Consider the following 18,197-nt stretch of genomic DNA (forward strand, 5'->3'; position numbering starts at 1 on the left):
ATTTATCTTCTTATGGAGACATATCTCAGTGTCACGAGTCAAAAAACTATATTGTTATAACAACAAAGAACTAGACTAAAATGGGACGAACTAATATGCATCATAAAAATTTAGAAACTTTATATAGATTAATAAATTCAAATAACTACTTTTATAGTTGGTTTGGTTCGATTTTTTTGGTTATTTTTTTATTAAAACCAAAATCAAACCAAATTTGATCGTATTTTTAAAATACAAAACCAAAACCAAACCAATAGGTGGGTGTAGTTTTGTTGATGGGATCGGGCTGGTTTGAATTAAAAAAAATGGGGCAGGTCAATTGGTCCAATAACAGGATGCCAAGTGGATTTTAAAAGAAGGGATGGTGTTTTTAACGTGTAAGGGTAAATATGACTCTAATGTATAACTGTAGGGTAATTTTTGATAGAAAACTTAAACGGAGGATAAATAAGACCTATTTATGATAGTAAAGGGACAAATCAGACCCTTAACCGCAGAAAAATTATCTATAATAGAACAGCCGAATATAAATTATTTGAGCATTGTACATATTACAACAAGAAATCTATTAATAACTCGAGTTTTAAAAAAAATCCTCTATGAGCTTTCTATTCTACAATAATCATTTTGTTTGGTATTTATTTTGGAGTAAGGAAAGTGTAGGGAACAGCTGAAGCTTTCTCGTCTACCATTGGTCATAGCGATTTCTGGGCTGCTGGATCTGATGTAGAAAGCTCATTATACATATCAGATATTGCTTTGGCAAAATAAGCCTTTGCCTGCGGTCTCTTCACCTGGAAAATTGGAACAGAACATGAAAAGTATATTAATAAAGACATTTGGGATTGTAAGAATACACCATTATGGACCAAAAGAATAGCTTTTTATCATTTGATTTGCTTCAGATTTTAAAAACATGAGACATGCAAGGAAAATTACCTTGAATGTGGGAGTGAGCAGACCATTTTCGATCGTGAAAGGCTCGATAACCAATGTTACAGCTTTTGCAAATTCGAAACCTCTCAACTGTGTCAAGAGTAAAAGGAGAGCATCAACTTTCAGTCCAATTGAAACTTACACTTCTCATCTTAAGAAACTAAAACTCAGGAATTAACAGAAAGCTAAAGTCAAACACATTACCTGCGCTTCCCTTCCGACAGCATCCATCTCAGCAAGAACTGCAGCCTTTGCTCTTGGATCATTACACAGTTGTCCCAAACTTTCATACTGGAGACAGCACATTAAAACCAAGGGAAATAATCAGCCAGCTTCTTCAATTGGTGAATACATTAGGTTACGCTTTAGTTATCTCCTTAAACGGATGATATAGAACTAAATGCTGAAAATGTCTTACTAGTTCATATTTGTGAACTTTTATGTCTTTAAAGTATAATAACATCTTATTTAAAAAAAATATGAAAATAAACCTATATAATTATCCAAAACTGTTAATAACTGATCATTTTACCATGTTGTTTGAATTTTGAGTTTACAGTTTGCTGGGACATGTTACATTCCTATCTCTTTGTCCAGTTCCAGTCTGAATCAGTTCAGACTGTATGGCTAATTCTCCTTGAGCCATCATTTCAAAGTTTTCCGAGAATGTCACGCCAGAGTATGCAAGTCTTGTATCTACTAAGCACTTTCAATTTTAATCGCACACCATTTGGTTTTGCAGCAATATGAAATATTTAGTGATTGGCCATTTTCAGTGACAAGTCAAATTGGTTCCATCTAAAATCTGTAATCATTATAAGTGGTACTTAATGTATTAAGTAATCTTGTAGTTCTTTCATTGAACATATCTAATGTCTAATTTAAAGTAACAGTTAATGCAATAAGTGAGCTTGTGATTCCATTTTTTAAGGTAACATCCACGTACAGCTCCGTGAGAAGGGCAGTGGACAGAAATGGCCGAGTTGTACCTCACTCTCGTCTTTAATGGGGTCTGCTCTCTTCTTCTTTTTTTTGTTGGTAAAGTATGCCAATATGATCTTAATGAGGTGTGCATGGATTTGTCATATCACTTAAAACATTCAGTTTTAACTGCTGAACTTGGTAAATATCGGCCGCTCATAGTAGTTTTGTTCCCTAACCCTGCATTGTGCAGTTCCTATCATGGCTGCACGGGATGAGCAGTTTTCCAAACAATGGATAAAAACACCAGTTTTCAAGTTTATAGGTGTGACTTAGCTCAATATGCCGGTCCAGTGATTTCCTTGACAAATTTGCTTTAGACTGTTTTATGTGATAAGGTGACTAGATATTTATTGTGCTTAGCAAGCTAAGTGTCAATTTCCTGGATTCACTTGACCAAAGGAAAATCATTCAGGAATATATCAAAATAAGTCATCATCAGAATAAAAAAGCTGGCCAAACATTTAATTACCAGTATATTTTATGGGAAGCTCTAGAAGCAAACTGTAATTTTCTGCCTGTGTGAATATAAGCACAGCTCATGTGCTCTGTGCAGAGTTAATGATAAGATACTCAAAATATGATGGTTAATGCTTGTTAAAAAAAATGATGGTTAATGCAATGAAACACGAAATCTAAATGATGACCTCCACACAAGTTGCTTTAAGTGAAGCATTTGCCAAAATGAAAATGCATTGGCTAAATGTTGAAGATTAAAAGCTACCTTGATTCCCTCAGATGATGCCCATTCCTTAAAGACATCTGGCTCTACACAAACCACTGCTACTAAAGAGGAATTAAAGCTATCACCTGCAATGTTGCAGCAGTGAGCAAAGGAGACACCATTTAATGATTCCGTAAGAGAAAAGTTCATTATCTGCTTACCATAGACAAAGCACTGTGCAACAAATTTGCATTTGGCATAAACATTCTCAATTTTCTCAGGAGCTATGTATTCACCTTGTGCCAACTTGAAGATATTCTTCTTCCTATTCATAATGAGCATTCAAAGATCAGACTACCATTGGTGACAAGCAAGGCTCAGTATGATAGATGTTTCTAATATCACAAGAGGCATACAAACGTTGAAAACCATGTAACCTAATATAAGATTTAATTGATGGAATGGAAGGGTTAACGAAAGCTCCTTCCGACCACCTAGTCGCCCACAAATATGGGGCCCTGGTGGAGAAGTGTTGTTTGTATCTCAAAATGAATTTGTCCGTCCTAATCATATCAAATAGATTCTACCTATCAATAATCTTCAAGCGGCCTCCAGGTAACCATAATCCAATATCACCAGTATGCAGCCACCCGTCTTCATCAATTACCTCCCTCCTGTTAACTACTATGTCAGGCAAATTATCTCGGAGAAACTTGTCGCAATCACAAAAAGAATAATGAAATATCAATGTGCAAAGGTTATGTACGTCTGCACTTCATCTTTGTAATAGCCTTCAAAAATAATAGGACCTCTAACACAAATCTCTCCACGAGGATGAGGCTGATCTTCTGATGTGTAACTCATTTCCGGAACATCCACGAGTTTTATCTCTGAAAATAGCAGTCATAGAAAAGTTGAAGTCATTTAAAGTTTTTCTTTAGCACCCTTTAGATTAACTCTAGGGCTGTAAAATGTAATAGAGGAAGGGGAAAACCATTTCTATGCCTCAAACAGTCCTAAAATTTAGCTCAAGAAGGGAATAATATGGAAGGAAGAGCAAATCAAGAGACATAACTCTTGACAGCAAAGATGTTTATCTGCCATCACTAATTAAAACCTTACCACACGCAGGATTTGGTGAACCAACATGACCAGTTAAGAGATCACTATCGTCCATTGAGCTTATGACACATGAAGTCTCAGTCATGCCATACCCTTCCATTACTAGACAGCCAAAACATCTGCAAGAAGGAATTTGTTCAGAGCATAGCCAACTACTGATAGTCCTCAGCATCAACAAGAGTCACAATATGATGAATAAAATCTTCCAGTACTTTAGAGTAGCAATAATGGTCAACTTACACTCTCAAGAACTCCATCACGTCTGGCGACAATGGTGAAGCACCTGAGGTCATAAGACGAACTCGCCCCCCCAGTTTGTCCTTTATTTTGTTGAATACCAATCTATCCCACATTGGTGATGGTTTTCTACCTGAAAATATGAGATTTGAGTATAAAAGAGATAGAAGTTCATGAAGATGGGCCACAAAAGCAAGCAAAAGTATTTTTTGCAAATCCCAGATGGGTATTGTACAATTATCTTTTCTAGATGAGTGTCCGTCGCAATCATCTAAAGCAACCTCAGGAGCATCACAAAAAGTTTTAGACAACTTACCATTCATGACAGCTTGCTTCTTAGAGTTGTAGGCAGCATTGAACAGTCTCTGCTTCAGAACGCCAGAAGTTTGTACAGCATTTGTGATCCTACAATGAGCAGATCGGCAAAGTCTAAGACACCCGCCTACAAAGATATATACTATTTAGCACATCACATAAACATTACCCAGCATATATCCTGTTGTACAGACGAGGAACACTGCTAAATATTGTAGGTCTAAGTGCCGCCAAATCATCCATCAATTTCAGATTGTCCTGCAGAGTAGAAAAGGTAATAGTAAGTAATGCTTTGCAAAACAGATGCTGTCTATAAGAGCCCTTTTAGTGTTAATAATTCATAAACTGAATTAGTGTAGAGCTAAACAAAGATTCCAAAAGCACCAAATTTTATCTCTACAAAGCGTTTGAAAAAGTGCTACATGTGGATTGAAATAAGCCACTTTTAATAAACCCAATTTGCTCGCTGATCATGAATCCAGGATCAGAGGTCTAAGAAACAAGGCCACACCAAGAAGCTAAGACTAAATACTACATAATATCCAATTAACTGGCATACCCCTTGGTAGAAGCCAACAGCAACACCATAATATGCCGATGTAATTTGGTTGGCACGTTCATAGATGTGCGCGAGAGGAAGATAGGATATGTATCTGTAAGAATATTCACATAAGCACTAAATCAGGATCAAAATCAAATATACACAACATAGCACAAAAATATTTAGGCCAAACTCACATGTCAGAAGGATAAAACTTGATGGAAAGGGTCATGCCCGCAACACTTGCTATCAGGTTCGCATGGGATAGTACGACACCCTTTCAAGAGGGGCAAAGAAAAAGGAAAATAAGAAACTGAGAGCCAGATAAAATCTTGTTAACAAGAGAAATAACCCCTAGAGATACTGGTTTATTTAGCAGATTCTGAAGTTGAAGAAGTGATACCTTTGGTGTACCCGTAGTACCACTTGTATAGCATATGGTAGCAATGTCTTCAGGCTTGGGAGGGCAAAAGGGTTGCATACTGCTGCGGCCCTATTGGAAAACATGTAGATCAGTCATTGTAAAGTTTCTAAAGCAGTATAGTTAAGTTGTAGGAAAGAGAGCAAATGATGTGCAAGAATGCCCATAATATAACATGACATTAGAGAGAAAATACAACTTATTAGACAGGTTAGATAAACTCTGATTACAACTTTGTTACAACTTAGAGGTAATCCCCAGGTCACAAAGTTTTACTTTTAACAGATTCAAAACATGATAGACCTATCTCTACCTTCCCCCGTCTCTTTCCCTCCCCCTCCCCCCCTCCAGTCCTTCATAAACACGCATATAAAAGACAGAAGGAATTCTAGGTGACACAAAGTAGAGTCGAAGCAAATCAATTTGCTAGCCATAAAAAAGGAAAAGGGAGAAGATCTACAACCTCAATGGCATCTTATAAGGTGTCTCTCCCTCTACTAATGATGCTCTTAGCTACTCAACATAAGACACAAAGACTAGGAGGGAGGTATATCTACCAAATTTATCCCTCTGAATTCAGGTTGACGCACCAAATTCGGAACAGCTATAGTCCAAGTAACATATTTATGTATCATTTAAAGTACCTGACTCAGCAGCCTTGTATATGATAAGAGCTTCATTCCCGTTGTAGATGGAAGAGATGGCAGATGTTCATCTATCCCACCCACTACCTACACCATCAAAGACAGTGTAAGCAAATAAACGAAAGATATAACAAGCTGCCATCACATATTATATGAGCAAACCAAAAATAGGAAAAGCAATAGCTCTTACCACAATCAAACGTACAGAAGGAATCTCCGATAAAAAGGTCAACAACTGAAAATTCCGTGAAAGAAATGTCATTAGCGAGAACTTCAACAACTTTCACCATTAACGTAGAAGGATTACAGAAAATAAAAATTTTAATTAGATGTATCTAGTAAAAAAGATTGTAGTCTCAAAGAAAGCAAGCTTACTTAGTATAAAGTACCAGCATTAGACTAGCCTTCTCAAATAGTTTATAAGGATCTCTTTATAGATGAAACCTAGCTAAGACTGGGAGAAGAGCACAGGTAAAAGTATGTGAAACTTGAACAACAAGGAACAAGGATTTTCTTTATTCTCTCTCTCTCTCTCTTTCTTTTGAAAAGGACGGAACTAGCATTTTCTTTGTGAAACAGCATTCAGAGGAATGGAGAAACATAACAATATCACCAGACAGGATGAAGAGGTCAAGGTAGCTAAATAACATAAATGAACTAGAACTAAGGACTAGAATGAAGTGTTAAACTGAGTCATCTACCAGTATCACTGTCCTAAAAGAGTAAAAGGTCATTAACCCTACTCGAGGAGTTTCATCGACTGTTAAAGCTTAGCACTCAATAATAAATGGGGGCTTCTTTGATTGTTAAACATTTCATTTAGTTAAAATTTAGCACAGGCCACTGAGAATGTATTATGGAGTTCTTTTCTCAAACTAACATTAGTAGACTATGGGCAACGTAATAGAGTCCTCCACAGTTCTATTCATGCTGCTGAAGTGTCTAAGAACTCAAGTTGATCAAAACAATGTTAGCATTAACGCCTCATACTGACATGTCTCAGAAATATGTAAAAGGAGTATACTCGGCTTATGGGGAGGAGTTTCACTGACCGTGTTCAAGGTACCAGGCACACAAAAAATGGCCTGTACATCAGCATGATTGACAATATATTTAACAGCATCAGGACCTACAAACAACGATATAACAAGTTTAATATATCTTACCAGCCAAAGAAAACTTTAATGAAAGGCCACCTACATACCAAGAGTGTCATATAGTGGGACTGAAGAATATGAATACGCTGAGCAGGCATGGTCTACGATCAGCCACTCAGGCCTATTTATGAAATAAAGTCCCACGCGAGCACCCTGGTGCATTGAAATTGGAAAAGGTCAATGATTATATAGTCATTGGGGCACACAGATATGAGTCATAGAGAATCACCGACAAAAAAAGTAAACTGACCCACTGAAAAAGTTAAACGTCCAGAAATCAAACATGATACTGAGTTTATCACACTAACATACCCCAATAAATTCTAGTTAGTGTTTGAAAAAGAACAAGGAAGTTTGGGAAAATTTTGTGTGGAAATTTCTTTCTTAGTTGGTAAAAGAATGTACGTAGTTTAAGAATGTGCACTGATCCACATTTGGTATACCGGTTGCAATCCATAATAGTGAAGTCCAGAACCAATTGCAGTCCGAGCAGTCCCTGCCTCTCCATATGTCATCCATTTGTAGCTACATCAAAGAAATGGAAGAAATAAATGTGCAATCAGAAAACTTCTCACCCTCATCTCATCCAACCAGGCATTGTCAATCAGTAGAAATGCTTACTCTCCAATAGTTCCATCTACCCGAATACGTGTACCCAAGTATTTGTAATCCTGATAGGTTTGAACTGCATGTCTGAACACAAAATATTATCAGATGAAACAGGAGATGTACGACCAAAGTATGCAGACAATATCAAAAAATAAGCAACATATCTCCTTTACGAACAATTTAAATAAGAATGTACATAAGGTCAATGAGATAATATTGTCGCAGTAATAGTGGACTATACAGCAGACCAAGAATTCAAAAGGAAAAGAGAAAACAAAACTGTGCCAGTAAATGTCACAGAAAACCAAATTATCTATTAGCAGAATACAAGGTGCATGCCTAACTCTTCTCTATATTTAAAAGCGTTAAAAGTAAAAAGTTGAAGATGAGATTCTTACTCAAAGTTATCATGTAGTGTAGCAATTTCAGGATGATCAGGGAATCTAGTAATAAGCTTCAGAGGAGATCGTGCAGATCTGCAATAATCATCACTTAGTTCCTCATATGATTCCTAAAGTTATAATTATACATACATAATACATAATACATTATATATGTATGTGTGTGTATGTACATGTGTGTGTATATATGAGTGAATGTGTGCATTATATGTACGGCCACACCTGTGAACACGTAAATAAGAAACAATCATGTGTATTACGCGACTGAAGTAGAGAATACACGCACCTGTACACATTCCATTTTCCTGTCTGCAATTTTTCAGGAAGAACTACGCTGAAACCCTGACCTGATTATAGTTTAACGTGTGATTAAGTAAACAATGAAAAAGAGTAAACACAGTAATGAATGAACAATAGCAAAAAGCAGAAACCACTACGTAAAAGGCAGCAGGACGTGCTACAGTCTATGCATAGCTTAGCATGTCAGATACAGAACACCAGACAACCTTGTAACTTAAATATTTTTTTTGTACATAGAAGCATAGGCGTGCTCAAAGGAGTGCACAAGATATTAAGATAAAATATGCAATCTCGAAGCAGAAGTTCACAAGTTTATCTACACATCTTAAACAGTTTGTTTGTACATATTTAAACTTGCATTTTAAGGATACTCCTTGCACAGAATAAGGACCACACACATTCAACAGGAGATCATTAGAACTCACATTACTGTTTATGTAATTATATTTCAGTAAATAGTCAGTATTCGAATAGAAAACTACGCGAGAACGCTTGCTGTTCCAGACAACTGAATAACTTTGGACATATACCGAACATAGAGGTCTAAGTACACAAGACTACTTCAATTTGTTTCCAAACCAATAGACAAATATGCTTCTAAAATGGAAGAAACTACAAATAGCACCCATGTCTTTGTTTTCTTTTCCATCTCAGGGGTGCTTTTCATGAGTAATATTATCTTAAAAAGCTTGATTAGGTAAGCATATACATGATTCGCTTTCTTAGCTTAATGAAAACTAAAAATAGTTTTTTCTCCATAACTCTGAGCTCTTACTGAGAAATGTATTCGAGTCTTAGAAACCAATTTCTGCTCGATGTCTCCATATTAGTGCAACTGTTAAAGGAGATACGGTAATGGAACGCCAAAAGCCACTCACCCTACTCAAACTGGGGGCTACTAAATTATACCAATATGTTTGAAGAATATGCCTCATAAAGCAATGTCAAACCTAGTTATATTCACCTCGAGTATCTCCTCTAGAGTATATCACCTGAGTGAGAATACAGCCATGTCGTCCTATAATGATTGTTATAAATGGCAATTTACTACGGAGGAAGCCTACAATCGAAATATCTAAAGTTTCCGCGAAAGAAGGCGGACAGCAGGACATGATGATAATATCACTCTGTGGAGATTGAGGTAGTCAAAGAATCATCTATTATGCAATTCAATAGGATTTGTTTCCAAATGTTATAAAAGCTTATAAAAATTTACTGTTCCCCTGCAGTGCCATTCACAAAAACAAGCATTTTTCAGTCTGCAATGCAGGACTAGCATGGGACACCCGCGTGATTTCACACAATTTCTTACAGGCCAACAGAACACCTAAGGGGAGCTCATGGACAGCTCTAAGGGGAGCTTGTCTCACACAAGATAATCTCTGTAGAAGGAGTTTCCAACTAGCTAATAGATGCTACATGTGCCAACAAAAATCAGAGTCTATTAACCATCTTCTTCTTCACTGCCCAGTAGCCACTTCCATGTGGTCTATGTTTTTTTCCATTATGGGAATAAGCTGGACCCTACCTCAGGGCATTAAGGAAGCAATTGAAGGGTGGAACAAGTGGAAAGTTGACAGAGCCATCAGGAAAATCTGGAAGATGATCCCTCCATGCATCTTTTGGGTTCTTTGGACAGAGAGGAAGCGCATATGTTTTGATGGAGTTTCAACTCCTCCTCATTTTTTGAAAGCTAAAGGTCTAGTGTACCTTTTTAGTTGGAGCAACCCAACCCCTGTAAATAATGTTGCCTCCTATCTAGATTTTATCAGTTCACTTACTTTGACTTAGGCCATACTTTTGTTCCTTTGTTTTTTTTTTTTTTTTGTTGTAAGCTCTCCGACTGGAATTGAATCACATTGTAATGGAGTTAACAATGGCCTATTTTGTATTTCTGCATCTTCTGGATGCCATCAATGAATCATCTTACTTCATCCAAACAAACAAAAAACAGGCCAACAGAACACCTAGTAGCAAACTGTCTGCCAAGAAATAATTCCTCCAACCATATTCTCAAAAGATCACAACTATCGTGGTCAATTACAGATTCTAACCAAGCAAAGAGACTCCTGTCTCTGACTCCCATGTTTCTCCCCCTCTAACACCCCACCCCTCAAACAAAAAAGTGAAAGCATAGAAAGCAATGAAAGAGGGTAGGCATTCTGAATTTACAGATAGACTTCAGGAAGGTTATTATCTATTAATATGGATTATACTTTCCTTTCCACCACCCATAAAAACTATTTTCGTGCTTTCTCCTTCAAAGTCTAAGATTTTCTGATCTTACTATAAGGAATACTACTGTGAAATAGTTCTATGCAACATTACATGAATCGCAAGACCTCAAAAATAAAGTTTGATTATTCCATCAGCTATCAAAAGGAGAAAAAGTAATGCTGATGATACAGTTGAGGAGTTGGCTGCTATCTTGGGTTGTAAGGTTGAGAGATTTCCAAAAGTATATTTTGGGCTACCTCTGGGTGCTAGAAAAAATGATCAGAACATGTGGCAAGGGGTTTTGGATAGATGTGCAAATAAGTTGGTTCCCTGGAAGAAGCAATATTTATCTATGGGAGGTAGAGTCACATTGATTAAAAGTGTGTTAGATGGAATGCCAACTTACCTGATGTCACTCTTTGCTATGCCTGTAGCAGTGGAGAAAAAGATAAACACCATGAGGAATAATTTTCTATGGGATGGCAATGCTACTAAAAGAAAATGCATTTAATTAAATGGCAAGTGGTGTTAAATGATAAAGAAGGGGGTGGTTTGGGGATTAGGAATTTGAAAGCCCACAATAAGAGTCTACTTTTTAAATGGCTATGGAGATTTACTCAGGAAGGGGATAAAGTATGGAAGAAGCTGATCAGTGCTATTTATGGAATCAAGACTGATTGGAGACCTTCCTCTTTGCAGTTGAATGCAAAAGGAGGTATTTGGAAGTGTATTAGTAAACTTTGGGAAGAATTTCTGAAACATACAAAGCTGGAAGTTGGGAATGGGCAAAAAATTAAATTCTGGCCAGATTTATGGATAGGGGAGGAATACTTGAAATCTAAGTATCCTTCTCTATTCAACTATTCCCTTAATAAGGGAGGAGTGATTGCTAATTTTTTCACAGAATCAGGCTGGCAAGTGGAGCTTAGAAGAAACCTGAACGACTGGGAGATAGAAGACTATTGTTTCTTACTTCAGCAGCTTGATTCAGTCTCAATTAATCATAGTAAGACGGATGCATTGATCTGGGCAGAGGAAAAGGATAAAAAGTTTTCAGTCAGAAGTTGTTAGAATATGCTGATTAAACAGTCAAGACACAGGGTGGATAATTGGCCATGGAAGATGATATGGAAGACAAAAGCTCCAGCCAAGGTGGCATGCTTTGGTTGGATAGCAACTTGGGAAGCATGTTTGACACAAGACAATTTGCAAAAAAAGAGGTTTTAATCTTAGCAATAGATGCTATTTATGTGAAGGAGATCAAGAATCAGTGAATCATATTATGCTTCATTGTAGAATTGCTAGACAATGTTGGGATTTATTCTTGAACATATGTGGAATTTCTTGGGTGATGCCACCGACTGTTAGGAGCTTGTTGGAAGAGTGGTATAGTCAAAGAGTACCTAGAAGACTGAAGCAAATATGGAGAACCATCCCATTATGCATCTTCTGGACTTTATGGCTGGAAAGGAACCAGGCTTGTTTTGAAGGACATAGGGAGCACATTTTTAGAATTAGAAACAAATGTATTCACAACTTGTTTTATTGGTGTAAAAGCAGTGTATCAACAGCATCAAAAGTTTTTAGAGTTTCTGGATTTACTTGGAAGCTTATAGGATATGACTGTTTTGGGGTGTTCTCTGTAACTTTTGTACCATCTTGGTACCTTATTAATAAAACTTTTAGCTTATCAAAAAAAAAAAGGAGAAAAAGTAAAGAAACAAGAAAACGAAGTTGGTTATTAAATATGTGTGGGTGTCTCCTCCGAATGGTGCAAATTTGCAGAAAAGTTTCCTTTATCCTTTGTCACAAAAAAAAAATGACTTCTCAACACATGCTTATGAGTAACAAAAATAAACCCAGAAACAAAAGTAGAGATCACTGTTCCACTGATAGCTAAACCTCAAGATCCTCAGGAATCAAATCTTCAAAAAACTAAAGTCCAAGCACGTTCTCAACTTTTTAAAAATAACCTTTTCAATAGTACTTTAGAATGAGGGAAAAAAACAATAAAAATAAAGACTTGAGTCAAGTCAGTGGTCTTAAAAGATAACACCACCTTCCACCAGTAAGCAGATACATATTCCATAGAGGGTCCCAGAAAACCACAAAGCATAAACAAAACCCCTAACCACTATTCTGATTTGGGTATCAAAATACTTCGTACACTCAAAAAGCTTCAAACTTTAGATTCTTTCCCACCACATCACAATTCCACATATCACATCTAATTTTTGTATCTACACAGAAGTAAAAGAACAGATCATTGGGTAATCAGGAAGTAGTGAATTACCTTGAACAAATTCGCCGGCGGTTGGGTTTGACCGGATGAATGAGAGTGACCGGTCATCGATGACCGGAACAAGATGGTTTTGAATAGCTTTCAGACGTCGCTCTGCCGATGATTCCATTGGAAAAACACTCTTCTTTTCTCAATAAAGTTTTCTTGCTTTTTTCCTCCTTTAGAAACTACCCATTTCAATGTACTATAATATATAAACTTTTCTTTTTCGGATTTTTACCGTAAGCTGAGTTGTATATATATTTTGATAATCTCAATAGAAAATTAGTATTCAAATAGTATAAAGATATGTACAGTATAAATTATGATTGGCACACTATTCAAAGAAGATGATGTGGGGGTAGTGAGGGGGGGTGGGGTTCGGAGGAAGAAGAGAAGTAGGATAAGGGTCGTTGTTTTTGCAGATGGTGATTATTATTATTTATTTATTTTGGCCAAGGAGATGGGGATACGATTTACCGAAAGAGGTTAAAGAATGGGTCAGGGGCTAACGTTCGCCAGCTAGGTACGGCGCCATTTAGTGGGCGTTTGGACATACAACAACAACAACAACGACCCAGTATAATCTCATAGGTGGGGTCCGGGAAGGGTAACATGTACGCAGACCTTACCCCTACCCAAAAGGTTAGAGAGGCTGTTTCCAGGAGACCCTCGGCTCAAAAAAGCAACAGGAACCGATATATTAGTACCATAAAAATGCATAATAAAATAACCGCAATATAAAAGATATTAAATACACAATACGAAATACGAAATACGAAATATATGGCTAGTATAGTAAAACTAGCAGGTAAAGCCCTACATCAATAGACGACCAATGACATTCTTAGTCTAACTCCTAACTGGCTAGTCTCACTCTATTGTGCTGTAGAAATATTCACAACTTTTCCCTAACCTACAACCTTAATACTCGACCTCCATAATCCCCTGTCAAGGGTCATGTCCTCAGTAATCCTAAGTCGCGCCATGTCCTGTCTGATCACCTCTCCCCAATACTTCTTAGGTCGCCCCCTACCTCTCCGCGTGCCCACCACAGTCAGTCGCTCACACCTCCTCACCGGTGCATCAGTGCTCCTCCTCTGAATGTGCCCGAACCATCTGAGTCTTACTTCCCGCATCTTGTCTTCCATGGGGGCCACGCCCACCTTCTCTCGAATATCTTCATTCCTAATCTTATTCATCCTTGTATGCCCGCACATCCACCTCAACATCCTCATCTCCGCTACTTTCATCTTCTGTATGTGTGAGTTCTTTACCGGCCAACATTCAGTTCCATATAACATGGCAGGCCTAACCACTGCTCTATAAAACTTACCTTTTGAAAATTAGAGTTTTGTTTGAATATGAATATAATTTTGGATTGTTTTTTAAGTTTTATGAGTAATTGAGTAAAAATTTTAAAAAATAACTTTTTAGAGTTTTTCAAATTTTCGAAAAGTTTTAAAATGCATTTTTAGGTAAAAATTAAAAAATTTATGAATAAATGCTGATTTCAAAAAAAAAAAAAAAATCTTATGTACAAAGGGACTCAAGATTTTTGAGACAAAGATTTTTTTTTTTTAGCAAAGACTCGGTGATAGGGTGCAGCAATTATAGGAGTTTGTTCTTTTCGTTTCTTCTTTTCACCGGGAGGTTGGTGGGAAAATACTACTCGTAGTCGGCGTTTTCTTGAAACAAGTAATTTAATCAAAGTGATATTACATGCGTATCACTCGAACATAATTGATAATAATAATAATAATAAAATATAAATAATTATGTTTCGACCCCAAGCAACTTTGGAATAACAATATGAATCATTATTCCTAGCACAATTCATAACTTTTTTCCGTGGAAAATGTACTCTTATAGTTATTTACCCCAAAAATGAGTAACAATTAAATTTGTACGCAATTTAAATGATATCTTGGAGTCTCCTTCCTCTTTCCTCTTTTATTGTTCATTTCATTCGAAATAGTTGCATTTATTTCAGATTTTGTTTGTAGAACTTCTAGTAGCTCGTGTACTGCCTATTCCCAAAGATCTGGAGTCACAAGTACACGAGCTACTAGAAGTTCTACAAGCAGAGCCTAAAATAAATACAACTGTTTCGAATGAAACGAATAGTAAAAGAGGGAAGAGGAAGGGGACTCCAAGATCTGCGGACGCCAACAGATCTACCTCAAGTCTCCGCATGCAATAATCCGAGCTGACGCACCGCTGGGACCAATACCAAAATCTGCACAAGAAGTGCAGAAGTATAGTATGAGTACAACCGACCCAATGTACTTTGTAAGCGTCGAGTCTAACCTCGACGAGGTAGTAACGAGGCTATGATAGGACACTCACATAATTAAACATGTACATATATACATAAATACATACATACATACATACATACATACATACACACACACACACACACACATATAGATATGTGTGTGTGTGCGCGTGCGCGCGCGAAAACAAGAACAAAATAGAGATTTAACAATGTACAATTGGGAGGGGACATGCCAAAGGGGAAAAAATATGATAACTACAACAGGTATGACATCACAAGATAGCCAAATAAATCATCAACCAATAAAGACGGATAAACATACGGTATAAATATGGCACAGTATCATACTTCTTGCTTTTACTCTCATCCTTATCATGAAATGATGATATAAGTAGAATGAAATGGCACGGCATCACCCTTCATGTTTTTACTCTCGATTTTCCCATGTAACAATGAATAATTGATATAGATGGCACGATATCACCCTTCGTGCTTTTGCGCTCAATCTCACCATGAAACGATGGATAAATGATATAAATGGCACAGCAACACCCTTCGTGCTTTAATTCTCTCCATCGCTATGTATTAATCAATAAATGAGATCATGCAATGGCATGGCATCACCTTTCGTGCTTTAACATTCTCATTTACCATGTAGTAAAGATAATATAAATTCGGGAGATAAATGGCGCAGTGAATGGGCTTTACGTCAAATATGATGCCAAGATACCAATCCTTAACTTCCAAATTACTCAATCATTATTAATTAAGCAACAATTACGGAAGGAATGATCAAATAAGTAACAATCTAACCTAAGCATGGATATCATAATTAAAAAGGCAACAAATCACAAGGAAATAAGTTTCACCCATATGCTTTATCCCAACAACAACGCATAAATACTCGTCACCTCACACATACGTTGTACCCACACGTAATCACGTAGCAAATAGGCAAACAAGTCATAATCCCTCAAGTCAAGGTTAACCACGCCACTTATCTAGCTGTGCAATCAAATCAAAGCTCAACGAGGGGGCCTTTCCTCTAAATTCTGCCTCCAAATCAATCGAATCTAACCAAATATCGTTCAAACAATTCAAAATAAGCTTTAGAAACTATCCATGAGTGAAAAAGATTCAATATTTAATGATTTCGGAAAAAGTCAACAAAAGTCAAATTCGGGCCCGCTTGGTCAAAACCCGAGATTCGGACCAAAACTCAATCATCCATTCATCCCGAGCCCGGTTACGTAATTAGTTTCGAAATTCAATCTCAATTCGAAGTCTAAATCGCAAATTTACAAAAATTCCTAATTCTACCCATATTCCTAATTTATACTATGAAAATCCTAGATTTGATGTTGAAAACTTATGAAATGTAATGGGTAATTGAAAAGAAATAGATTAAAGTCACTTACCAATGAATTTAGGAAGAAAATCTTTTGGGAAAATCGCCTCTAGAGTGTTTAGGGTTGAGAGTTTGAGAGAAATAAGCTAATTCCCGTTCCCCCCCTCTTTTGTCTAGGCACAAACATGGGGTTCGCAGATGCGAACCCGTAAATGCGAGAAATGCTTCGCAAATGCGAATAAGTCCACATCTCTGCTTCCATCGCAATTGCCATGGTTTGTTCATAAATGCGAACACTGGAGCTTCGCAAAAGCGACCAATTGATCGCAATTGTGATTCCTGCTATCCAAGCCCCCACTTCGCAATTGCGAAGAAGTTGTTCGTAAATATGAACCTGACAGAGGCCCTGTATTATGGCAAATGCGAACCAGACCTCGCAATTGCGAGGTCTGAAGCCTGTGCATCAGAATCGGCAAAGTTCAAACTCTTTCAACACTCCGTCACGCGTACGAAACTCATCCGAGCCCTCGGGGCTCCAAACCAAACATGCACACAAGTCCAAAAAATCATACAAATTCGCTCGGGCGATCAAAAAACCAAAATAACACCTAGAACTACGAATCAGACATCAAAACAAATGAAATTTTTAATGAAACTTAAGAACATACAATTTTTCAAATCGAGGAAGACTTTACGAAGCTATTCGATGTCTCGGAATACAAAAATAATGGGTAAAACTATAAATGACCTATCAGTCATCACAATAAAAAAGACACATTCTAATTAATTCAATGTTAAATATGCATAGTGAAATATCTCAAGGGTCAAAATCAGAATTCATCGAGATTAAAAGTACAATATATATATATATATATATATATTTTTTTTGGATTGACATGAATGTTGCAAATTATTGTTGGACCACTTTTTGCGCAGCGTACACGTTGGCAACGTTCTGTTTCGTTTTATTCATGTCCCAATCTTCTACTTTCTTTTAAGAAACTTCGCTTTCCTAGTTGGTTTTGAGAAACAAAATTGTATTTAAATACAGGTGAACAAATTTGTCATTAAAAATTATTGGGCCATGAAAAGAAATAAAAGTGATAAATACAAATTGATACTAAAAAAAAAATCCTGCATATTGAAAAGGAAAAATTGAAAATGATTTTTTAATGTTTTATTTACTCTTTTATTCTTCATTGTTTAATTTAAACAAGTTAAGAGGATGAAACTATATATAAGAGTAAATGATGCAATCAAAGATTTTAAATTTGAATTGTTTACGTGATGTTTTTTTATCAAACAAACCTGTCAAAATCATTTCAATGCTGTATTTTCATTTTTCCTTTAATGTATAAGTGTCTGATAACTGCTCTCCGGTTGATGTATTTAAAATTTTAAATTAGCCAAAAATGGTTACGATCAATGTGGATATCATCTACTAACAAATTGCATTAATTTCTTTATGCAGTCAATTAATGAAGTTTTCAACCACACAAATTACACAATCTTAATTGAGTGGAGTACTTTTTATGACGTTAATGAGCAGGGACAGATCCGGTACAACAGTCACGGATTCACGTGAAACTAGTTTTTGCCTAGATTATACTGAAAAATTCATTTAGTATATTTAATCCGGTCCAAAATAAGTAATTTTTTAACTGTTTTCACACAGATTAAGAAATTCACTTTTTAACATTAATTAGCAATAAAATTAACCATATTAACCTTTGCTATCTCAC

The 18,197-nt window shown here is 36.5% G+C and overlaps 1 protein-coding gene across 1 annotated transcript; it reads right to left on the bottom strand.

The window, feature by feature from the left end:
* Positions 1-487: 487 nt before the first annotated feature.
* Positions 488-13,087, bottom strand: LOC104218975 (long chain acyl-CoA synthetase 6, peroxisomal). The gene is made up of 23 exons (XM_009769604.2): positions 12,839-13,087; positions 8,315-8,375; positions 8,026-8,103; positions 7,640-7,711; positions 7,462-7,543; positions 7,066-7,171; positions 6,914-6,990; positions 6,052-6,096; positions 5,862-5,948; positions 5,200-5,289; positions 4,994-5,073; positions 4,815-4,908; positions 4,425-4,513; positions 4,257-4,345; positions 3,944-4,073; positions 3,704-3,822; positions 3,348-3,471; positions 3,169-3,255; positions 2,803-2,906; positions 2,642-2,727; positions 1,141-1,227; positions 940-1,026; positions 488-794 (listed from the first exon to the last, which is right to left on the bottom strand). Exons 1-23 carry the CDS (start codon positions 12,954-12,956, stop codon positions 696-698), a joined length of 2,091 nt encoding a protein of 696 aa, XP_009767906.1. The 5' UTR covers positions 12,957-13,087; the 3' UTR covers positions 488-695.
* Positions 13,088-18,197: the final 5,110 nt, after the last annotated feature.

Source organism: Nicotiana sylvestris, chromosome 1 (genome assembly GCF_000393655.2).
Source record: "Nicotiana sylvestris chromosome 1, ASM39365v2, whole genome shotgun sequence".
NCBI classification, from domain to species: domain Eukaryota; kingdom Viridiplantae; phylum Streptophyta; class Magnoliopsida; order Solanales; family Solanaceae; genus Nicotiana; species Nicotiana sylvestris.